At 46.1% G+C, this 24786-nt stretch overlaps 2 protein-coding genes across 6 annotated transcripts in view; one reads left to right on the top strand and one right to left on the bottom strand.

Moving 5' to 3' along the window:
• The window catches only part of LOC103304517 (protein adenylyltransferase SelO-like), a 76309-nt gene extending 67798 nt beyond the window's left edge, over window positions 1-8511 (bottom strand). For both annotated transcript variants that reach the window (XM_054725652.1, XM_054725656.1), the window contains exons 1-4: window positions 8398-8511; window positions 7917-8174; window positions 2289-2407; window positions 1599-1727 (exon numbers count right to left, since the gene is read on the bottom strand). In XM_054725652.1, coding sequence (XP_054581627.1) covers window positions 1599-1727; window positions 2289-2407; window positions 7917-8166 — 498 coding nt within the window. In that variant the 5' untranslated portion in view covers window positions 8167-8174; window positions 8398-8511. The remainder of the gene's footprint in view (window positions 1-1598; window positions 1728-2288; window positions 2408-7916; window positions 8175-8397) is intronic.
• Window positions 8195-24786, top strand: part of PDSS1 (decaprenyl diphosphate synthase subunit 1) — a 45883-nt gene continuing 29291 nt past the window's right edge. For 2 of the 4 annotated variants that reach the window (XM_054725692.1, XM_054725689.1), the window contains exons 1-3: window positions 8561-8804; window positions 16185-16249; window positions 18072-18192. In XM_054725692.1, coding sequence (XP_054581667.1) covers window positions 8676-8804; window positions 16185-16249; window positions 18072-18192 — 315 coding nt within the window. In that variant the 5' untranslated portion in view covers window positions 8561-8675. Of the gene's footprint in view, window positions 8253-8560; window positions 8805-16184; window positions 16250-18071; window positions 18193-24786 lie in introns of those variants that run through there. The other 2 variants (XM_028138754.2, XM_054725695.1) reach the window with 2 other exon arrangements.

Here is a 24786-nt window from a genome sequence, read left to right as displayed (position 1 = left end):
TTTAAGTTCAAAATGGCAAAGTCATACTTATAAATAAGTATTTATAATTTCAAATCAGGGAGGAGTAGCAAGAGGAGAAATATGAAATTGATAGAAGTATAATCTAATTTACAACCCCAAAAAAGTACAAAAAAAGTATAGCTTAACAACACTCTGCAGGGCGTAAGGTTTGCATTTGTACTTTAATAGCACATGTGAGCACTGATATAAATGCTGATAAATTTACCCTATATGGAAATGACTTTTTGAACCATGGGAAAAACTGTAAGGATCATCTAGTTCAGAAGATTCTACACTGAGAAACATAGTTCAGCAAAATGTTGATAGTTATTTCTTAAAAACAAAGCAATCACGGACTCCTGCAGTCAAATATGCTTGGAAAAGGGGTGAGTCAAATAAAATTAAGCAGATTTCTTTCCCATGGCACATCTCACAACTGCTGCGATGATCCTGGTCAACCCTGGCAGATTACGGATCAGGACACTGAGGTCCATGTTTGTTCTAGATGACCCATTGAGTCCTTTTCAACTCTAATGGTCATGCCACTTTGCTTCCTAGCTTCTCTGTTAATTTTGCTTCTTAAGTAGAAAAATGGAAGCAATAAAAACCTGAAAGGAATTGACTACAACAAACAGAGCTTGATACTAATTATAAAAACAGCTATCATGAAAGCCCTTTTCATACATCTCCTAACTTAACCCTTACTCCAACCCTATTATACTTGGCTATTTGTCCTAAAAACTATTCCTGAGTAAACCAGCCACCAAAAAACCAGTGTTAAGTTCATCTTCTCGAGCCTAAAGGAAAGTCACAGCAATTTCCACAATTGGTTCTGTGTTCCTTCTCCTTTCTTTTTTTAATGTGTTTTTATTGATTTCAGAGAGAGGAAGGAAGAGGGAGACAGGGATAGAAACATCAATGAGAGAGAATCATTGATCGGCTGCCTTCTGATGCCCTTCACTGGGGATTGAGGCTGCAACCCGGGCATGTGCCTTGACAGGGAATGGAACTGACCTCCTAGTTCATGGGGTGACTCTCAGCCACCGAGCCACACCGGCTGGGCTCCTTCTTCTTTTAAAAAAAGATTATTAGAGACCATATCTGAACTTGCTTCAACAACTTGCTTCATTTCTAGAAGGTACCTTCCTAATTGCTTCAGCATCTATAACATCTCCAATTAATCCTGATATCATCTCTAGCAGTTCTAAAACTTTGCTCTACAGCTATCTCAGTAAAGTTAAAAGCTATTTGTCCTTCTGAGGCTTTTATACTGACATACTGTGCTACCTGACTTTGCCTGAATCTCTTGCCACAACTTCACTGAATGAGTCCTGTAGCAATAATTCACAGAAATTCTATATTTGTGCTAGCCCAGTTTTCTCAATCCCATTAAAGAAATTTAGGCTCTAGCTTTATCATAGTAAGAAATCACATTAGTTAATCTATAAATATCTTATGATGACAATTCTTCTAGAAACATTTTGTTAATATGCTATTATTGGAGAAATTAATGCAAAATAACTTCTTTAAAAATACAACATTTCCACCAACTGTTTATGTTTGCATAAGGAAAGCAATGCATCTGATGTTACTCTTACCTGATGGCCACCATATCTGTGAGCCAATGGAATGGATCCAAATACTATCTTATTGCCACTTACAAGTTGGATAAAATCATCTGTTTCTGAGACTGATAAATCAAGGTCCAAATTATCTTCTAGAACTTCCTAAGGGATGGAAAAAAAACAAAAAGCTCCTTACAAACTTAAGTAATCCTTTACTAATTTTTAAGAAAAGAGACTTAAGGGAAGAAAGAAAATTAAAAGACTAGACCTCTTCCAAAAATGCATTAATATTTTTTCATAAGAGATGTACTATATGTTCTGATTATTTATTTGGGAAAATCTGTTCTATTATAGTTCTAAAAGTTTTATATATTTCTTATGATGTATAGTTAAATAATATTTTCCTAGCATGTATTTTTTAAAGAAACTAGAAAAAGTAAATGTCATTTATATCATGAGAGAACAATTTAGAATTTGTTATTAGAACCCATTTCTAAGAACTTAACTCATTTACCTGTACCTTGTAAGATAACTGAAGATGAACCTGAGTACTAGGCTCTAGGAATAAGTATCAAAAACTGATTTCTAAGAATGACATTCTCCAAGTGTCTGAATTTTGAACACAAAGACTAACAATTTAACTCTGAAAAAAATATTAATATCTTTTTAGACAAAAGTTGTAGTGAGTTAAGTATTTGTGTTATGAAAAAAATAAAACCTAACCTTTGAAACTGCCACAAGATGTACTCTTGATTTAAAAGGAGTAGGGAAAGCAATTGAAAAAACACAGTTTTTCACTTTACGAACATAGTTTTCTTTAACAGGATCAATTGGCAACACAGCTGATAAAACAAAACAAAACAAAACAAAACCTTCTTAATGTTCTCTTTCGTTGCATTTACAACATTAATACTCCTTAAAAAGGCTATGGTCTTCAAGAAAATCAACTTAAAACACTATTTTCTTTATACTTTATTACTTAAAGGTTATTTTATAATTTCAACTATTATCTAGCCAAAATTCATATAGTATAATAGTATGTGGAACTGTCCAAGAAGATGGGAGATGAAAAAAAGTTTAAAACAAGACATATACCTGTCCTCAAAGATTTTCACTCATGGTAAATCAATAGGATGTGCAATAGTTAAAAATAAAAATATATAGATAAAATGGAGATGAGATGCATTACAGTATTAGAATATAGTATTAGGTAATTCAATGGCATCCAATCAAAACATATTAGGCATTTAATCACATTCTTTCTGCCTTTCAGAAAAATCATAATTAAAATATGTGGATACTTTACTAAAGGTACAAAACCAATTCCACCAGAAAATTCAAAACTTTTGATAACATGCCTATTCGCAAGGCTGGATGTTTAAATTGCCTCTGAGATAATAGAATCCAGGCACTAAAGCACATATATGTTATTTTACAAAACTGTAGAGGAGAGAGCTTTGCACAGCTTTAGATCTACTGAACATATTTACTTTTAAGTAAAATTCTTAAAAATCTTAATTATAAATCTTAATTCTAATCTTTTCCTAATCCAAAACAATTTAAAAAATAGAAAAGGTAGGTGTATTACTAAAACGACAAGACAAAGGGACACAAAAGCCTATGTCACTGATTAGAAGTTTTGTTGTAAAGATGTCAATGGCATCAATCATTTAATAGTCCTGGGCTGTGTTGTTAAGTGGTTAGTGTCAGCCCGCGCACCGAAGGGTCTTAGGTTCAATTCCTGGTCAAGGGCACACATACCTGGTTTGAAGGTTGGATCCCAGCCCTAGTGAAGGCGCTTTCGGGAAGTAACCAATTGATATGTCTCTCTCAGATTGATGTATCTCTTTCTCTCCTTCCCTCCCCTCCACTCTCTCTAAAAATCAATGGGAAAACTCAACAGTATATTTTCTTGTCTTTTAGGAAAGCCTCTGTGTGGAAATAGGTTGTTAAATAACATTTTAGTAGAGCATGGGCAGTATATAATTTCCATTAGTACTTACGATTTTGTACTGATTCACATTTTGGCAAGGTAGCTGGTCACTGACTACCTTGTGATCACTGGCCATGGAACAAAACAGGCGAACGGCTTCAGCAGACCCAACCCTCACCCTTGTTACAGTTTAACCAACTAATCACTCATAGACTAAAAATACCAGCAAAAATTCCAATGTTAACCTTTATTTTTTTAACATTTCAGAGAAATCAGTAATTCCAAAATTCTTTAGAATTCAATTTTGCCTAAGAATATGAAATCCCCTAAAGCTGCTAACCTTTATGTGCAACTGTTTGAAATCTCTTCTCTCAATAAACGTTCTTCCAACAGTTACCTTGATAATTAATTGATCATTTCCTATATCCTCATGATGATATGCTTTTATTCAGTACTATGAATCAAGACATGGTTAATAAGTATATAATATTATTAGAGGCCCGGTGCACGAAATTCGTGCACTAGTGGGGGAGGGGAGGGTCCCTCAGCCCAGCCTGCACCCTCTCCAATCTGGGACCCCTCAAGGGATATCCAACAGCCGGTTTAGGCCCAATCCCGGTGGAATCAGGCCTAAATGGGCAGTCGGACGTCCCTCTCACAATCCAGGACTGCTTGCTCCCAACCACTCACCTGCCTGCCTGCCTGCCTGATTGCTCCTAACCACTCCGCTGTCAGCATGATCTACGCCTAACTGCTCCCCTGCCAGCCTTATTGCCCCTAACTGCCCTCCACTCCTGGCCTGGTCACACCTAACTGTCCTCCCCTGCCAGCCTAGTCGCCCCTAACTGTCCTCCCCTGCAGGCCTGGTCACCCCCAACTGTCCTCTCCTGCAGGCCTGGTCCCCCCCCAACTGTCCTCCCCTGCAGGCCTTGTTCCCCCCCAACTGTCCTCCCCTGCAGGCCTTGTTCCCCCCCAACTGCCTTCCCCTGCAGGCCTGGTCCCCACCAACTGCCCTCTCCTGCAGGCCTGGTTGCCCCCAACTGCCTTCTCCTGCAGGCCTTGGTCCCCCCCAACTGTCCTCCCCTGCAGGCCTTGTTCCCCCCCAACTGCCCTCCCCTGCAGGCCTTGTTCCCCCCAACTGCCCTCTCCTGCAGGCCTGGTTGCCCCCAACTGCCCTCCCCTGCAGGGCTGGTCCCCCCCAACTACTCTCCCCTGCAGGCCTGGTTGCTCCCAACTACCCTCCCCTGCAGGCCCACTCGCCACTAACTGCCCTCCCCTGCTGGCCTGGTCACCCCTAACTGCCCTCCCAGCAGCCTGGTTGCCCCCAACTGCCCTCCCCTGCAGGCCTGGTCCCCCCCAATTGCCCTTCCCTCAGGCCTGGTTCCCCCCCACTGCCCTCTCCTGTAGGGCTGGTCCCCCCTACTACCCTCCCCTGCAGGCCTGGTCCCCTCCAACTGCCCTCCCTGCCAGCATGATCACCCCAAACTGCCCTCCCCTGCAGGCCCGGTCGCCCCTAACTGCCCTCCCAGCAGGCCTGGTTGCCCCCAACTGCTCTCCCCTGCAGGCCTGGGTCCCTCCCAACTGCCCTCCCTTTCAAGTCTGGTCCCTCCCAACTGCCCTCCCCTGCTGGCCATCTTGTGGCAGCCATCTTTGACCACAAGGGGGTGGCCATCTTGTGTGTTGGAGTGATGGTCAATTTGCATGTTACCTCTTTATTATATAGGATGTATATAATTTGTAAAACCTGGTCCTACCATAATGTTTTGAACAGTATCATCATCACGGAAAGAAAATATCTCAATGTGTAACCAAGTCCCCAATGTAGAAATAACTTTGAAAATGCTTTCAATTATACTTATTCCATTTTTATCAGTCAATAGTGGTTGTTTCATTTGTATAAGTGCAGTCAAAAACTTCATTTTGAGCTTATGCAAAGGGGAGTTGTTTGGCAGTTTCTTGCACAGCTCAGACTATGTTTTTAACTTTCTACACTCATGCTTGGCCCAATTGGGTCAAAAAAACTATTAGTTGGTATTTTACATGTCCTATTGGTGGGTTATTTTTCTTTTATTGGTGGGTTATTATTCATCAGTTAAGTTATACTACAGTGTTAAAGCCTTCATGAATTTCATCTGCCCTCCCTAGTTACCCTTGTCATATTACATCTTTTTAAGGACCAGGTATTTTGTTTTAATCTGGGAAAAACCATTTCTAAATAATGTTGTGCAATATCTGTCAACTATGTGAGCTTGCGCAAGACACTCAATTTCTCTATCTCAGTTTCCTGTAAAAAAGGGCAAATGATGGTATCCTATCTAATAAAGAGGGAATACGCTAACTGACCATCATGCCCTCACAAAGATGGTGGTGCCCACAACCAATGAGGGAATATGCTAATTGACTGCCATGCCCTTAAAGATGGCGGCGCCCAGTCCCCTCAGCCCCGCGGGGGTGGCAGGAGCGCGGCACAGCTGGGCCCACCCCCAAGCAGGTCCGCTGCTCCATGCGCCTGCCTCCAGAGTCCCACAGTCCCCTTAGCTCCCCAGCCCCCCAAAGCTGGCCCGAGGTGCAGGGAAGCCTCAGATGGCAGCTGCCCAGCCCCCGGGGACACCTGAGGCTCAGGTAACCAGGGCTGACCGAGGCTTGCACTGCCGGCAGCGGCAGCAGCAGAGGTGTGATGGGAGCATCGCCTTCCCTGATCGCAGGGTCACCTCCGGCCCCTGAGGGATCCTGGACTATGAGAGGGGCAGGCCAGGCTGAGGGACGCCCCCTTCAGTGCATGAATTTTCATGCACTAGGCCTCTAGTCTAAAAAATAAAATGGTTGCAAGTACAAGTATTTATTGCTATACTTACTTTGGAAAATTCTACCTGTTGGATATTTAATATATAAAGCTTTATGAAGATACTAGTAAGCCACAGGTGTGTATTAACAACCTTCATTTGTAAAGCACCTGAGACCTTTTCTAAAAATAATATTCTTCACAATTGGGGGGAGGGGCTCATAAAATTGGATTGAGAAATTTCTTTACTCTATAATTTTATTCAGTAAAAAACAACACATTACAAGAGAAATATGTGCTCAGCTACATGGATACTTACACTGTGATGCAAAAAACCTGGTTCAGAAGAACAAGAAAAAATATCAGAGAACTGTAGTTGCCTCTTGGCTGGTCTGTTTCCTCAGAGTGAATTTTTGAGGACAGACTAAGTTTCTTCCCTAAACCTGACACTTTCTCTCATTGGCTCTGTGTGTGTATGCCTGTTTTGAATGATTAGTTCTACCATGGATTTCTGTCATAAATACACTCTCTCAGGACCACGAGAAAAGAGCTGGCAATGGAATTAAGGAAAGGTCTTTCTAACACAGCGATTTTCAACCTTTTTCATCCCATAGCACACTTAAACTCATTTTTCGGCATATGTGTTATATACATACATACATATATGTGTATTTCCGGCCTGACAAAAAATAAGACATAATTTTGACTTGGCTGTTATGTTGTTTGTTGCCATTTTTTTTATTTGACAATCTAAGGGAAATGAGGTCAGTGCTTCTGTTAACGTAAAAAAACATTGAAACCTGAAAATAATTTTTGTGAGTTTATTTGAGCCAAACTGTCAACATATGCCAGGAAGCAGAACCTCAACGAATTGAGATAATGCTCCGGAGAATGGCGGATTACATTTGTATTTATACATTGCCATCAAAGGAGGGACATAGGTGGGTTACATGAAATTCATTGGTGATAGATTAAGGAGGTGGGATAAAGCAAATGGGGGGGAACCCCTGGGATTGGATAAAAAGTAAAATGATGGACACATACTTAGGTGGGTGCAGGAACAATTAACATGATAATGAAGGAATTTGTGGTATCTGTCCTGGCGCCCTGCACATTAGGTTGTGCCCCAAGGGGCTCCAGAAAAAGGGAAGTTACAAGTTACCCAGACATTTCAAGGGTATGTCATCATAGATGCAAAAAGACAGATAGGCTCAGTTAAGGTGAAGGTTGACCTTGTCAGTGAAGATACCGGCCTAGGAGGTGACTACCCACCATAACTGTGTTGTTAAAGTTTCATTTCAGACCATCCTTTGTGGTTACTTTAGGTCTCTGAGTTTGCAAGACTGCCATGCAGGCCTCCCCTGAGCTTGTCAGGTCAGCACGTGGCCCTTCTCGTCCACACTTCTGACTCGTCAGGAATTGCATGTTTTAAAAATTCTTGCAGCACACCGAATGAAAATCACTATTCTAACCCATATCGGGTACTAATCTCGTACCTTCTCCAGTAGCCCCTGGGCTGGCTACAAGTAGTTCAACATTGTTAGATATTCAACAACCTCCCACAGCTCAGTACCCCCACAAACAGCGCTCACGCCTCCAGACGTGAGCAAGACGGCTCAGCTAGGCCACCACATACCTAGGAGGTTGTCAGAGGAGAGAGTCCAAAAGTCTAGAGACGCAGCTAACCTGGCTTCTGCTTCACAATAGCCCTGCTGCTGGTTTGACCTGTTACTGAAAAGATGCCAAAGCTTGGCGTTTCCTTCGAGGCCAGGTGGTAAGAAGGCGCCGATGGCGACGGCGCGGCAGGTCACCCACGCAAGCAGCAGCCGCGGAATGGGTAGCCTCCGGCTTGAGCAGCAAAACGGGAACCCGATTCTTGGAGTCATTCTTCAGCCTGAATGTGCAGAAGAGAAGTTAGTGACTGCAGGTCTGGCGCACGGTGGCATTTCTGCTAACAGTCGGCCACCCCCAGGTACTGTGTGCTCTGCTGGAGCTTCTGACTCCCCGTGAACCCCAGGGAGCGTTCGGGAAAGACGGCAGGACAGGGAGAGGGTCACGACTAGCCCCTCCCGGACCCTCGACCGGCTGGGGGGCGAAGGGGCCGAGCCGCCGCGCACCCCTTCTCCTGCTGCCGCCCCCGCAGGCCGAGCGGTCCCGGAGGCTCAGAAGCGGAAAGGCGCCCAAGGCCGCGCGCCCGCCGCTGGGTCGCGCTAGCGGCACCGCCGGGTGGGGCAGGGGTGGGGAGGAGGAGGGAGGGGAGGGGAGGGGAGCGAGAGAAGGCGCCCGGAGCGGGGCTGAAGCTCTTCCTGTGCCGGGTTTCCGGCTCCGGGTCCCGGAGGACGCCCCTCGGCCCGAGGGCGGAGCCGCCGCCCGCCGCGACTTTCAGACTCGAACCATGGCCTCGAGCTGGTGGCGGTGGAGGCGCGGCTGCTCCTGGAGGCCGGCGGCGCGGATCCCGGGGCCCGGATCCCCGGGCCGCACGGGCCCTGCGGGGCCGCACCCCGCCGCCGCTGTCCGTGCGCAGGTGAGGCGGCGGAGCGCGCCCGGGGGAGGGGGGGGGGGGGGGCGCAGAGGTCACGGCGCAATGACAGCGGCGGAGGAATGAATGGGCGCGGGCAGCACGTGCGCCCTGCAGGGCTGCGCGGGGGTGGCCCACGGGCGGGCTGGGCCGGGCCGCAGGGCGGGACGCCGAGGTGGGCTCCCGGCATCTGTCTGCCCCAAGTAGGGGCGCGCCGCGCGGAGTTGCAGAGCGACTTCCCGGAGACGGAGAGAGTTTGCGGATTGCGGGGGAGGGAGCAGCGAGGAGCCAGGCCCCCCGGGGGGAAAGGCGGAGGAGGGGTCACAGAGTCCGTCTCCGAGGGTACGGTCAAGGCCGGAGGTCGTCTGCAGCTGTTTCCTTTTGTGTTCCACAGCCGTGGCTTCGGGAGAGCAGATCTTAACCGGGAGGTTAGAGCAAAAGGCACTCCGAACCCTCTGAGATACGGAGGGTCCGGTGGCCTCGGTAGGCCGAAAGGGTCTTGTGGAGGAAATAGGTCTGATCCAAGGGTGGACAGGATTTCAGCCGGACGTAGTTGCTTCGGAGGGAGCGCTTACCTGGACCGGGTGCACAGAGAAAAGCCTTGAGGATGTCAAGTAGAGAAACCTTGGGGTCATCTTTAATTTGACCTATGACTTCTTGAAGTGGAGTCACAACCTCAGCACTAACCCTGGTTTTTACTCTTCCCTATTGCCTGTAGACCCAGTCTCTTTTTCCTCCCTTTTCAGTCAGTGCAGCTCTTGTAATTTGACACGTTTCAATGGCTCTGAGTCCTTTCTGCACTTTTTAGTGATTGATTTTCAACCTGCCTTAGGCCCAGGCTATTTAGCATAACTGCCCAGAATCTATGGGCTCACTCTCCTTTTTACAGGATCTCTAGTCACATAGTAGTTGTATGTGTTCATCTCTCATTCCTCGAGGCTTTTTGTGTGTATTTGAATTTAGGACTCTTCTGTTTCAGTCCGATTTGGTACATTTCATATTCCCATGTACCCATCAAACTCCGTTTACCAATATGAAATAGTGCCAAAGTGGGTACATATCATGTCTTATGCAAAATGGACATTTGGTGAGAGAATGGCAGCTGGGCTAGTAGATATCATCTATACTAATAAAAGGGTAATATGCTAATTAGACTGGGTGTCTTCCACATGTCCTTTCAGACAAAGTCATGGTGGTGGGGCTGAGGCAGAGGTGGTTAGGGGCAATCAGGCAGGCAGGGGTGAGCAGTTATGGTCATCAGGCCGGCAGGGGAGAATAGTTAGGGGGATCAGGCCGGCAGGGGGATCAGGCCTGCAGGCAGGTGAGCGGTTAGGAGCCAGCGGTCCCGGATTGCGAGAGCGATTAGGCCTGTGGGATCGGGCCTAAACCAGCAGTCGGACATCCCCCGAGGAGTCCCGGATTGGAGAGGGTGTAGGCCGGGCTGAGGACCTCCCCCCTACTCCCTGTGCACGAATTTTGCACACCAGGCCTCTAGTCTATAATAAAGGGAGAATATGGGAAAAGAGCCTCAGGACCTTGCTGGCACCCATTTTAGTGCTGTCCTGGCCAGGCTACAGATGTTTCTGGTACCACAGATGAGGACATCATTTGGAGAGATGGATACACCTATCTGTGCCACTGGATAGATACTTATTTTCTTTGATGTTCCCTTTTTTTAAATTCCTCCCCTCCCCTAGCAACTTTTGTAGCAATGGAAAGGTGCTTTCCTGGAGAGGATATGTCTTAGTGATCACAAGGAGGGACTGCACTGAGAATGCCAAAGCCCTGTATTCCTGATTTGTGTGTCCGTGGTATACTTCAGTTAATGAATACATTAGCTTTTGGTATCTGCCTCAAGCTTTTGTTTGGTAAGTTCAAGTCTCTTAGAGCCTGATAGTCCTTGGGGACAAAGAGCAACAATAATAAAGCCTCCTCTAGCTCTCCACCACAGCTCTGCTACTTCCTGGTGTCTGTACATTCTCCTGACCTCTCCATTGGTAATGTGAACAAATCTTTTAATCAGATAAAACCAGTGTGCATTAGATCAAGCCAAATCAGTTGTTAATATGTCTTTGATTCTTGCTCAGCGTTTTCTCTTTTTTTAAAAAGTAAGTTTTGCTTTAACCAGTTTGGCTCAGTGGATAGAGCGTCGGCCTGTGGACTCAAGGGTCCCAGGTTCGATTCTGGTCAAGGGGATGTACCTTGGTTGCAGGCACATCCCCAATAGAGGGTGTGCAGGAGGCAGCTGATCGATGTTTCTCTCTCATCAGTGTTTCTAACTCTCTATCCCTCTCCCTTCCTCCCTGTAAAAAGTCAATAAAATATCAGAAAATATCTATAATAACAAAAGTGTAATATACTAATTTGACGGCCCGACCTTCCAGATGAAGCCAGGGCTGTGAGGGAAGCCTGGTTCCCGGGTGCCTGCCAGCAGCCGGAGGGAAGCCGGTGCCGGCAGCTGGGGGTAGGCAGGCAGGCCTGCTCTTGCACGAATTTCATGCAATTCGGGTCTCTTGTAAACAAATGAGGAATTAAACCTCCCCCAAAAAACATTCTTAATTCTAAAATAACTATTTTTAATACCCTGGTTTATATGCTTTCAAACCCTATCTTCCGTGTATTGTGTGTGTGTGTGTGTGTGTGTGTAAATTTCTAGTGGGATCACATAATGTACACAGTTCTGTAGGGGCTTTTTACTTTTGATATTTCCTTCTTAGTTTTTTTGGCTGATCAAATAATTAAAATGACATAAAACATATGAAGAGGAGAAAATAACCAATTACATATGTACATTTGGGGTTCCATAAGAATAAGGGGCCAGAAGGCCTAAGGAAAAAAGGGAGGGTAGTGGTTTGCAACTTCAGAGGGGATGAATGCAATTCTTATGAAGATGGAAAAGCAACTATTTGAGAGATGTTTGCTGGCCATCGTTAACAATGAAACACAGAGAGGACTTTGATCAAATGGGTCTTGCTAAGTGCCCCTCTGTGTATCACACCTAGTTCTTGATAAACCATAGAGTTTGTATTAAATCATAGTTATGATGATAGTGCCCTTCCTGGAGCAGGTCCTCTATTTAAACTCTTTCATGCAGTTAGGGCCGTGGTTGGCAAACTGTGGCTCGCGAGCCACATTCGGCGCTTTGGCCCCTTGAGTGTGGCTCTTCCACAAAATACCACGGCCTGGGCAAGTCTGTTTTGAAGAAGTGGCGTTAGAAGAAGTTTAAGTTTAAAAAATTTGGCTCTCAAAAGAAATTTCAATCGTTGTACTGTTGATATTTGGCTCTGTTGACTAATGAGTTTGCCGACCACTGAGTTAGGGGAAGGTCAAAGGTTATTCTAGGGTCTTTGACTCTTAAAAAGAATTAATACCCCAAAAAGGCATATTTTGGGCTGGCAAACTCTGCTTCCCTTCAATATGCAGGCATGTGCCATGGGAAAGTACTCTTAGAAATGCATTGTTAGATGATGTCGTCGTGCGAACATCATAGAATATGCTTAGAGAAATCTAGATAGTATAGCCCAGTGGTCGGCAAACTCATTAGTCAACAGAGCCAAATATCAACAGTACAACAATTGAAATTTCTTTTGAGAGCCAAATTTTTTAAACTTAAACTTCTTCTAACGCCACTTCTTCAAAACAGACTCGCCCAGGCCGTGGTATTTTGTGGAAGAGCCACACTCAAGGGGCCAAAGAGCCGCATGTGGCTCACGAGCCACAGTTTGCCGACCACTGGTATAGCCTATTGTGCTATGTTGTTTTTTTATATGCAACTGAGAACAGAAAGATTTGTTTATACCGCAGCATCACAAACATGTGAGTAATGTGTTGTGCTACGTTGTCAGGAGGCAACAGGAATTTGTCAGCTCCATTATAATCTTAGGGGACCACCATCAGATGTGCAGCCCATCATAGATCAAAATGTGCAGCACATGACCGTACCGAATTGCAAACATCTGTATAGGTGGTGCCTGAATTACGATGGTTCAACTTAATATTTTTCAACTTTACAATGGTGCAAAGCCATACATATTCACTAGAAACCAGCTAGGCTAAGCTATGCAGCTCAGTAGGTTAAGTATATTAAATGCCTTTCAACTTATGATATTTTAAACTTACATGAGTTTATTGAGAAGTAACCTTATCATAAGTCAAAGAGCATCTATACACCAGTTTTTAACTTGACTTTTCTCAACTGCATGTTCTCCAATAAAGCAAGTAGTTTTAAGAGTCAAATGGTGTAAAAGCACACTGTAAGATGTTATTACTAATATAGTGATTTAGTTTTATTTTTCTTATGCTAAATTTGTCTTTTTTGTCAAAATGCTTTCTTCAGCCCTGGCCAGAAGAGCATCATCCCAATACGTCAAGGTTGCAGGTTTGATCTAGCCAGGGCACATACAAGAAGCAACCAATGAATACATAAATAAGTGGAACAATAAATCAATGTCTCTGTCTGTCTGTCTGTCTCTCTCAAATTAAAAAAAAAAATTTAATCTTCAAATATTCTATAAGAACCCTTACTATATTAGATTAATAAGTTTTGAAATGCCTGTGTCCCTGAATTCATCTAGATTGGCAGTCTGTATATTTAGGTCCCCAATGTCTGCCACAATTCCTCCCATAATTATGCTCAACTAGAGGCCCAGTGCACAAAAATTCGTGCACTGGGGAGGTCCCTACGCCCAGCCTGTACCCTCTCACAATCCGGGACCCATCAGGTAGGGTCCTGAGGCCTGGCCTGAGATCAGGGCCTATCGGGCTTTCCTTCCCCGGGCTGCAGGCAGCTGGCCCCATCCCCACTGCTTACCATCTGTGCAGCACTGCCCCCCTCCCCTGCAGCTGGTGGCCTCCCTCTGCAGGCGACAGGCTGGGGTGCAATGGCTTGGCTGGCCTGGGCCTCCCTCTTTCTTTGCTGGGGGATGGGGCCAGCCCTGTGAGGTGCCATCTGCCTACCTGATCGCCCCTAAGTGCTCGCTTACCTACCTGATCACCTCTAACCACTCTGCCTGATTGCCCCTAACCGCTTGCTTGGAGTGGGGCTAGCCTGGCAAGGGGCTGTCTGCCTACCTGATCACCCCTAACCACTGGTCTGCCTACCTGATCTCCCCTAACCGCTTGCCTGCCTACCTGATCACCCCTAACCACTCTGCCTACCCACCTGATTGCCCATAACTGCTTGCTTGGGGGCAGGGCCAGCCCGGAGAGGGGCCATCTGCCTACCTGATCTCCCCTAACCACTTGTCTGCCTACCTGATCACCCGTAACATCTGGTCTGCCTACCTGATCACCCCTAACCACCCTGCCTGATTGCCCCTATCTGCTTGCTTGGGGGCGGGGCCAGCACTGACTTCCGGTTGGTCAGCCTCCGGTCGTTACTGGTGGTTACGACCCAGGGTTTTTATATATTAGGATAATTGTTGTAACTAATATGTGTCATCACCACCTCTGAATCTTCTGGAAGTTCTGTTGTTCTTGATCTCTGATTATGTTAATACTAGAGGCCTGATGCACGAAAATTCATGCAATAGTAGGCTTTCCTTCAACTGGCTGCTGGCACCGGCTTCCCTCTGGCACCCGGGACCCGGGCTGGCTTCCCTCCAGCCACCTACAGGCACCCGGGACCCGGGCTGGCTTCCCTCCAGGCACCCGCAGGGACCCGGGACTCGGGCTTCGCTCCGGCTGCCGGCTTCAGAATGACGTCTGGCCTAATTAGCATATTACCCTTTTATTATTATAGTTTATCAGAATGTGCTGCTGAGCTATTTGTTTTTATGCCATATCAAGAATTACCGTTCTGGCCGAAACCGGTTTGGCTCAGTGGATAGAGCGTCTGCCTTCGGACTCAAGGGTCCCAGGTTCGATTCCGGTCAAGGGCATGTACCTTGGTTGCGGGCACATCCCCAGTAGGGGGTGTGCAAGAGGCAGCTGATCGATGTTTCTCTCTCATTGATGTTTCTAACTCTCTATCCCTCTCTCTTCCTCTCTGAAAAAAATCAATAAAATATATTTAAAAAAAAAAAAAAGAATTACCGTTCTGGCTGGGGTGGCTCAGTCCCATTTACTGAAAGGTCACCAGTTTGATTCCCGTCAAGGTACATGCCCAGGTTGCAGGCTTGGGAGGCAGCTAATTAATGATTCTCTCTCACATTGATGTTTCTCTCTCTTCCTCTCTCTTCCTTTCTAAAATCAATAAAAACTTTTTTTTTAAAGTACCATTTCCAAGTACTTTTAGGAACAATAACTTAAAATAGGCAGTGTTTGTGTAAATATAAATTACCTCCTTAACACTGAAATCTCTTTTCCTTTTCAACATATGGGCTGATGCTTTTGGCATCTTGATTATTTTTGTTTTAAATCAGTGTAAGAATTTAAAAGAATGTAAATAATACTAATCTTTACTATTCTCTGACCAATCTTAGTTAAATGGAAGGAAATTGTTTTAAAACTACTTTTCAGATCTGGAAAGATAGATAAGAATATGGAAACTGTAGCTTTCTTTGGGGGAAGGGATAGATTATAGATGTTTTTATTTTCTGTTTTTTTCTTATTCATATTTTCTATAATAACTAATACTGCTTTTGTAATAAGGAAGAGAAACGTCTGTGATCATTTTTCTAAAGTTTGCAATCTACCTATAAATAGACAACTTAAAGATTATATTGCCCTAGTGGGTTTGGCTCAGCGGTTAGAGCTTTAGTCCACGGACTGAAGGGTCCAAGTTTGATTCAGGTCAAAGGCATGTACCTCCATTGCAGGCTGGATCCCGGCCCTGGTCAGGGTGCATGTGGGAGGCAACCAGTCAGTGTGTCTCTCTCACATTGATGTGTCTCTCTCTGTCTCCTCCTCCCTTCCACTCTCTAAAAAATTAATGGAAAAATATCATCAGATGAGGATTAACAACAACAAAAAAAGATTATGTTTATCATGAATTATGGGAGTTTCTTTTTACTTTTTTGCTCCTTAAATTTTTATTTTTCAATTACAGTTTACATTCAGTATTATTTTATATTAGTTTCAGGTGTTCAGCATTGTGGTTAGATAATCATATACTTTACGAAGTGTTCCTCCCCATATTTCCAGTACCCACCTGGCAGCATACATAGTTATTACAACAGCATTAACTATATTCCCTTTGCTATATTTTACATCCTCCATTGCTTCTCAGCCTTTTTGGATAAGATCAAATGTACTTTACATCCCTGTGATTATTTTGTAACTACCAATTTGTACTTCTCAATCCTTTCACCTTTTTCACCCACTTCCCCAACGCCTTGCCCCTCTGGCAACCATCAGTCTGTCCTATGAGAGTTTTTATTTATCTAGTGTAATAAACAAGTTTTTCATGAATATTCTTACACGTTTCTTCATATTTTTATTTTATAGATGTCCTGTTTTTATCTTGTGAAGAGTTTAACATCTGCCTGTCTAAATATGTACAGTATATCACGGTAAGTTTATCATTTGTATTGCAACTACCAAAATTATTAGCCATATTGCCAGTAAATTTATATTCTAAATTTGTTGGTCTAGTCCAACAAACTGAATTTGTTGTTTGGATAACTGCTATAATATCTGCTCTGTGTGATCTCTGCCTTTTAAAAAAAAAATTCTAATATATAAAAACCCAGGGTCCGTAACATACAAAACAACCAAAGGCTAGACTGACCAGAAGTCAGTGCTGGGCCAGCACTGACTGCCACTGCTGTGGGCACCACGACCCAGCACCGACTACCGAGGGGGCTGCGGATCAGGCCCAAAGAGAGGCCTGGAGGGAGAAGCAGGGTCTGATCCATAGCCTCTGAGGCAGCTGTTGATCAGCCCTTGCCTTTCTCTCGGGGCCTGGCCAGCAGCTGCGCCTCTCATTCTCTCAGGCCTCCACTGGGGCTGCTGATCAGCCCCGCCTCTCTAATCAGGCCCATTGGTAGGGCTGGAATTGCTGACTGGCATAGAAACCGACCAATCAGAACCAAATCTGGGTGAAGTGCGAGGAGCCAATGGCTGCCTAGGAGGCGGAGCTTTTGACACTGACTAGCATAGAAACTGACCAGTCAGAACCAAATCTGGGTGAAGTGCGAGGAGCCAATGGCTGCCTAGGAGACAGAGCTTTTGATGCTGACTGGCATAGAAACCAACCAGTCAGAACAAAATCTGGGTGAAGTGCAAGGAGCCAATGGCTGCCTAGGAGGCGGAGCATTTGACGCTGACTGGCATAGAAACCAACCAATCAGAACCTAATCTGGGTGAACTGCGAAGGCAGAACCTAAGGTGGGGGCTGAGGACGGGTTTTAAGGACAACAGCTGTTTGGTGTAAAGTGTAAGAAAGTGGTTCAATTTTTTAATGACCGGTTTGGCAGTATAGTGCATATGGCTGGCTATCAGTCCAGATATAGGGATTATATATTTTTGTCTGCCAAGAGCATCTTCTCCTGATTAAAAAGGCTTATCCCCCCCCCCATTTAAGCAATCCTGTCCTATATAATCTGTCTATACCACTAAAAGGGTAATATGCTAATTAGACCAGGTCGACTGGCCATCTTCTGGATGTCTGACTTCCTTCCAGACAAAGCCATGGTGGTGGGGGCCAAGGCAGAGGCCTTTAGGGGCGATCAGGCCGGCAGGGGAGGGCAGTTGGGGGCGAGATCAGGCCGGCAGGGGAGAGCAGTTGGGGGCGAGATAGGGCTGGCAAGGGAGGGCAGGTTGGGGTGATCAGGCAGGCAGGGAGAGGGGTTAGGGGCAATTAGGCAGGCAGGCAGGCAGGTTGGGGTGATCAGGCAGGCAGGCAGAGGGGTTAGGGGCAATCAGGCAGGCAGGCAGAGGCAGTTAGGGGCGATCAGGCAGGTGAGCGGTTAGGAGCCAGCAGTCCCAGATTGTGAGAGGGATGTCCGATTGGAGAGGGTGCAGGTTGGGCTGAGGGGAACCCCTCTCCCCCATGCATAAATTTTGCGCATCAGGCCACTAGTGGGAATATAATAAAACTTAACTCAGAACACAAGAAACATGGTTTAGTCTTTGATTTTGTGGGTTCTCGAGGTCCTGGTTATAAAAATAAACATAAACAGTACTATTATTTAGCAAGGACAGAATTCTGTATGTTTTTCTAAATTATAATGACCCTTTTAGATTAATGCTTAATTTCCAGCAAGTATCTGAGCTTAAGTTTTCTATCATCTGAATATTATATATATATATATATCTGCATATGCAAATGTGTGTATAATTCTTATAAAATAACACTCAAACTTACATTCTGTGCATTTGTGCTTGTTCCAGGCTCCATCACACAACATCGGCCGTGTTCTGTTATAGTAAACCTCGGAGCGGTGAGAAATACACCGATCCCTTTCAGCTTGGTAGGAGATATTTGAAAGGTCTGTATGAGGACATTAGGAAGGTAAGATAGTTTTGATGATGCTGTGAAGTATGTTGAACTTTTAGAACTATGAAAACAGGACCCTCGTTTCAGATATGTACAGAGCCATTGCAGACTTCGTAAGTCAGGTTTCAGAAGTTTCTAGAGCAACAGCCGTGGGGCAGTATGGAGGACAGAACACATTAGGTCCAGAAAGCGGTTGTGGCAGAGTTTGGTACCTGAAGAAAATGGTACAGGTAGCACCTACCTGTCACGTGGGCTGTCTTGACATTTTCTCTCCAATTCCTTCCCCTATTCCACAACTATTGAAGCACTGAAGCCTAGTGGCTCCTGCTGTCATCTCCCTTATCTGGTCCTGAATGTCAGTTGCCGGACTGCTTTCATCATTAAGTGCTCTCCTCCCAAACAGGATCAGTGGTTCCCAACCTCACTGTATTCCCAAATGCTGCCAGAAATGTCCACATGCCCCTCGTCAGCCTCGCTCCCCTTTGATCCTCCTCGAGCTCCACCCCACTCGCAGTTTTCACAGCAACACCGCTTCCTACTGGACAGACCAAGTAGAGTCTCTGAAGGAGGCTCTCCCTCAGTGCCTGCTCTATCCCGTGTATAAGCTCCTTTGTGCCATCTACTAGCGTGAACGTCCCTTCCTTTCCAGGGTAGTCCCTTTGCCTCTAGTTAAGCTTCATCCCCAGCACCTTGGGCACAGCTCCCACAGTGGCCTGTTCTCCTTGACCTGCAGACTCTCGCTCTTTGTGTCTCTTTACTATGCCTTTTAGGGTCTCCAGTTTGTTCGTGTGTTTTTTTTCTTCTTTTTTAGTATTTTTATTGATATCAGAGAGGAAGGGAGCAGGAGAGAAAGATAGAAACATCAGTGATGAAAATCATTGATCAGTTGCCTCCTGCACGCCCCTACTGGGGATCGAGCCTGTAACCCAGGCATGTGCCCTTGACTGGAATCGAACTGGGGATCTTTCAGTCCACAGGTCGACGTTCTATCCACCAAGCCAAACCAGCTAGGGCTGACTTTTTTGTTGTTGTTGTTGTTTTTTAACATTTTTATTCACTTCAGAGAGGAAGGATGGTAAGGGAGAGAGAGATAGAAACATCAATGATGAGAATCATTGATCAGCTGCCTCCTGCACGCCCCCTGCTGGGCATCGAGCCTGCAACCCAGGCATGTGCCCTTGACTGGAATCAAACCTGGGACCCTTCAGTCCACAGGCCGACATTCTGTCCACTGAGCCCAAGCAGCTAGGGCTCATGTTTGTCTTTTAAAGGACCATTCCTTGACCCGGTGTCCTACCTCTTCCCTTCCATCACAGTATGCTCTTCCTCTGTCTTTATTTTTGCCCCTTCACATTCATTCCACCATCACCCTAGGCCTTTCTTTCCAACCTCTTCTCAGAACCTGCCTTTGCCTACGTCTTCAATAGCTTCCTTCTAATAAACCCAGTAGACACTTCAGTTTTTATCTTCCTTGACTTTTTTGAACATTGATCACTGTGGACCACTCCCACTCCATGAAACTTTTCCCCTGGCCTTGTCCTGAGTCTTAAACCATTCTTCAGCCTGCTTCCTAAGTTTTTGACCATCCCTTCCACCCATCCCTTTTAATGTTGCCATTCCTGGGGTTCTATTGGCCCCTCCTCTGTGTCCTCAGTATACCTGTTCCCATGCTTACAACTCCCCAAAAATATCTCTATTCCAGATTAAGTCATTGGTTTGAAACCCATACATCTAATTGCTCACTGGCAGCTCCATGTAGTGTCTATGACTATCTCAAGTTTAACATATATGAATCTCTACTTTCCCCTCCTAACTGTCTTTTCTCCTGTTTTTCCCAGGATCCCCAGAAGGATCCTCCAGTCACCCATCTCCCCCTCCACATCCCCTAGTCCAAGCATGTCAAACTCAAAGGCTAACACGGGCCAAATAAACAAGGTTTAAGTTTATGTGGACCGCAAAAACAAAAGCTTCAGTTTTCTTTTTCTTAATTACTTTATTGATTAAGGTATCACATATTTGTCATCACCCCCCCCATTCCCATCCTAACTCCCCCCACACTCATGCCCCCCTCCCCCTGTTGTCCGTGATCACTGGTTAGGCTCATATGCAAGCACACAAGTCCTTTGGTTGATCTATCTCCCTTGTCCCCACCCTCCCCTACCTTCCCTCTGAGGTCTGACAGTCTGATCGATGCGGTTCTTGTTCTTCAGTCTATGTTGTTCTTCTTTTCCCCTAGATGAGTGAGCTCATGTGATACTAGGAATACACTTATAGGAACCAAAAATGAGACAGGCAATAATGGTTATGCTGAGAGGCAAATGAATCAGTCTATAGTGAGTTTCTTTCTGGGCCAACAGTTCTTTTGAGTCCCGATTTCTATGTCCAACAGTTGTTTATCCTCTCTAATAAAATGGTAATATGCAAATTAACCATCACTCTGCTACATAAGCCATGCCCACCAGCCAATCAGGGCGAGTATGCAAATTAACCCCAATCCAAGATGGCTACAGCTTCAGAGAGCAAGGTTTCCTAGGTAACAGAGCAAGCCAAGCTTTCCATAGCCATTGCAGGCCTAAGCCTCCACTCAAGCTACAAAGTTTCAATTATAGAAGGTAAACAAATTCAAACAAATGGTGGCAGAATGGAACTTGAGAGAGCAGGCCAGGGTTGCCAGCGGCAACAGGGGAAGCAAAGCTTTCCGCACACCCTGGCCGGGCTCACCCGCTTAAGGCTACAAAGTTTCAATTGTAGAAGGTGAATTAACTGCCACAGAAATGGCTGCCGCCCCAGGCTACAAAGTTTCAATTGTAGAAGGAAAATAAATTCCAGATACCAGGGCCTCCGCTTGCGTTGCCAGGGGGCGTGGCCTGCCTGCAAACCACCACAGGCCCCTCGCCCAGGCCGCTCCATGCCCCAAGGGAACCCCACCCTGATCAGGGACACCCTTCAGGGCAAACCAGCTGGCCCCCACCCGTGCACCAGGCCTCTATCCTATCTAATAAAAGAGTAATATACAGATTGATCATCACTGCAACACACAATATAGCTGCCCCCATGTGGTCAAAGATCCTGCCCCCATGTGGACACAAGATGGCCAGCAGGAGAGGGCAGTCGGGAGGCACCCGGCCTGCAAGGGAGGGCAGTTGTGAGGGACCAGGCCTGCAAGGGAGGGCAGTTGAGAGGGACCAGGCTTGCAAGGGAGGGCAGTTGGAGGTGATCAACCCTGCAGGAGAGGGCAGTTAGGGGTGACCAGGCCGGCAGAGGAGGGAAGTTGGGGGCAAACAGGCTGGCAGGGGAGCAGGTAAGCATCAACCAGGCTGGCAGTGGAGTGGTTAGGGGGTGATCAGGCTGGCAGGCAGAAGCGGTTAGGGGCAATCAGGAAGGCAGGCAGGCAAGCAGTTGGGAGCCAGCAGTCCTGGATTGTGAGAGGAATGTCCGACTGCCCGTTTAGGCCCGATCCCACCAGGATCGGGGCTATACGGGCAGTCGGACATCCCTCCAGGAGTTCCAGATTGGAGAGGGTACAGGCTGGGCTGAGGGACAACCCCCCGCCGTGCATGAATTTCGTGCACCGGGCTTCTAGTGTGTACATAACAGCAATGATATTTCAGTTCTGGATGGTGGACAAATGGTGGTAATGCAGGTCCGACCCTCTCTGGTTTGGTCCCAAAAGCTTCAGTTTTCATAGAAACGTAGGTTTATTTCTATAGAGACATGCTGAATACAAAAGGCTGAAATAAATGAGTAGTCATTAACATAAAATAATAGAACATTTTAATAAAAATTAATATGTTTTCTTGAACATTAACTTACTAGACACTGAATAACTGCACAAATTAATAAGCGTAACGCAAATAAACCTATTTTTCTTGTTCTCCAAAAATGAAATATTCTTGTTGCGCACACCAAACAATACAAGACTAATGACATGGCAATTGGCTGCTAAAATATTTGCTGCTAGTATTAGTGGAGAGAAATGGTGCACCTGCGCGCAAGGCGTGTAAGGGAAATGAATGCAACACGATTATAGCAATCAGTCATTAGCGAACGTTGTAGTTCGTTATTAATAATGATGTATAACAGGATACTGTAAAAATTAAGTCACAACATTTTTATTAAAACATTTCTCCCATACCGTTATATTGGCTGGGCCGCAAAAATATTCATTGTGGGCCACATGCGGCCCGCGGGCCGTGAGTTTGACTACTTGCCCTGGTCTGTCTCCTGCCTTCAGTCCCACTGCCATGGGTTAGGCACCCCCATTTCTGTTGCTATCATCCTTGCTGTCCCCCTCCCTCTTTCACTCAGAGCCTGCTCATATCTCCACCTACTCATATTTTCACCTGAACTACTCATATCTCAGCAGAATTTAAGGAAATGTGAGAACATTACTTTGATGGAAAAGGAAAAGCCTTTTGGACAATGATCGTCATGCTAATTAATGGCCCAAGCATTGGGCAGTTAGGGGTGACCAGGCCGGCAGAGAGGGCAGTTAGGGGTGACCAGGCCGGCAGAGGAGGGAAGTTGTAGAAGGTGAATTAACTGCCACAGACAGCACCATCTAATAATGGCCAGAGGTGCCTCCTATGTGATCCAGGGTAACTGTGCTTATCTCGGGGACAGCACCCATCGTGCTATTGTGTTTTATTGCAGTTACTGTTTTATTACTTCTCCCCATCTAGACTCTGAGCTCCTGTAGGCAAGGGGCTGTCTTATTTATCTTTGTAACCTCTACATTTATTACCATTCTTGGCACTCAGTCCATAATTTAGTGAGTTAATGACTGACCTGCTATATGGTTTCTCCTGTGCCTAGGAGGGTCCATTCCTTTGTGTGTGTGTGTGTCTTCTTTTGTTTTTGTTAATTCTCACCTGAGATATCTTTTCCCTTGATTTTTAGAGAGAGTAGATGGGAGGGAAAAAGGGAGGGAAACATTGATGTGAGACACATTGTTTGGTTGCCTCCTGCACTTGCCCTGACTAGGGATGGAATCTACAACTGAGGTACATGCGCTTGACCCCGAATCAAACCCCCAGCCCTTTGGTGCACAAGCCAACACTCGAACCACTTAACCACCACCGGCCAGGACTCGGGGTCCATTTTTAGCTCCCACTGCTTCTGGGGGATCAGCTGTGATTAGTTCCAGCAAGTCCTTGTACAGCAGGTAAAACACAAACACCTCCATCACTTGGAAGGATCTCCCCTCTTCACAAATCAAAGCCCTACTTCTCCTTAATCCCAGGTCAAAGCTGATCTCCTCCGGGAAATGTTTAGTTTTTTTAGCCAACACTGCTCTCGCCTACTTAGAACTTACAGTGTATTTAATGTACAGCATTATTCAAGACTAGAGGCCCAGTGCATGATTGAATCATGCACGTGTAGGGTCCCCTACACGCTTTCGCTTTCGATCACGGGGAGCTGGGTGCCTGTCCGCTGGTGCACCAGGCGCCGGAGGCTTCTGAAAGGCCTGGTGCCTGAGCGGAAAGGCACCCAGCTCCCACGCTTTTGCTTTCGATTGTGGGGGAGCTGAGTGCCTGTCCGCTCAGGCACTCAGCTCCCCTGCTTTTGATGGTCCACGCGGCGGGACGTCAGCTCGCTGCCCCAGAGGCCCCTTCTGTGCCGCAGCACAGCCATGGCGCAGATGCTGAGCTCGTGCTGCTGCTGGCAATGCAGCTCAGCTTCCCACCAGCCCAATCAGCTACCCCGGCCAGCCCGAGTCCCGCCCCTCCGCGCCTCTTGGCCAATCATGGGCATAGCGAAGGTATGGTCAATTTGCTTATTTGTCTATTATTAGGTAGGATATGACTGCGTTATTTACTGAATATTTCTTTTTTAAGATAGTTGGTTAGCCCTAGCCAGTTGCTCAGTGGTTAGAGCGTTGACCCGTGGAGAAGGGTCATGGGTTCGATTCTGGTCAAGGGCATGTACCTCGGTTGCAGGCTCGATTCCCAACAGGTTGGGGAGCATGGGGCGCATGCAGGAAGCAACCAATCCATGTGTCTCTCTCACATTGATATTTCTGACTCTCCCCCTCCTTTCCACTCAATGGAAAAATACACTCAGGTGAGGGTTAACAAAAACAAACAACAAAAAACAGTTGGTTAGAATGTTGTCCCGATACACCGAGGTTGCGGTTCCATCCCAGGTCAGGGCACATAGAAGAATCAACCAATGAATGTGTAAGTAAGTGGAACGACTAATCAATGTTGTTCTCTCTCTCCAAGATCAGTTTAAAAAAAGGAAAAAAAAAGTTTTGTCTCCCCAGCTCACTTGTAAGCCCCTCTCATCAGACAAACCACGTCTTACACTTCCCTTTTGAATTTGCCGCCGCTGCTCCCCAGCCACCACTTACCTTCCTGCCCGAAGCACAGCTTCTCCCTCCCAGGACAGCCCTGCCCTGCCTCACGGCTCCCCACCGCCACTGGCTCCCAAACTCCCTGTCTTTGTCCCCTCCCCTCCGTTTCCTTCCACACTGCTGCCAGCCCCTGCCCCTTCTCCAGCTGTCACTGGGCTGCTGGCCTGGGTCACCCGAGCTTTCCTCCCCTTGCTGCTGCCTCTTGGAGTCACTGGGCAGCGCCTGCTCTTGCACTTAGGCTACTTGGAGTCAAG

The sequence above is a fragment of the Eptesicus fuscus genome, chromosome 2 (genome assembly GCF_027574615.1).
Source record: "Eptesicus fuscus isolate TK198812 chromosome 2, DD_ASM_mEF_20220401, whole genome shotgun sequence".
Lineage (NCBI taxonomy): Eukaryota > Metazoa > Chordata > Mammalia > Chiroptera > Vespertilionidae > Eptesicus > Eptesicus fuscus.
This window is presented reverse-complemented; position numbering and strand designations above follow the sequence as displayed.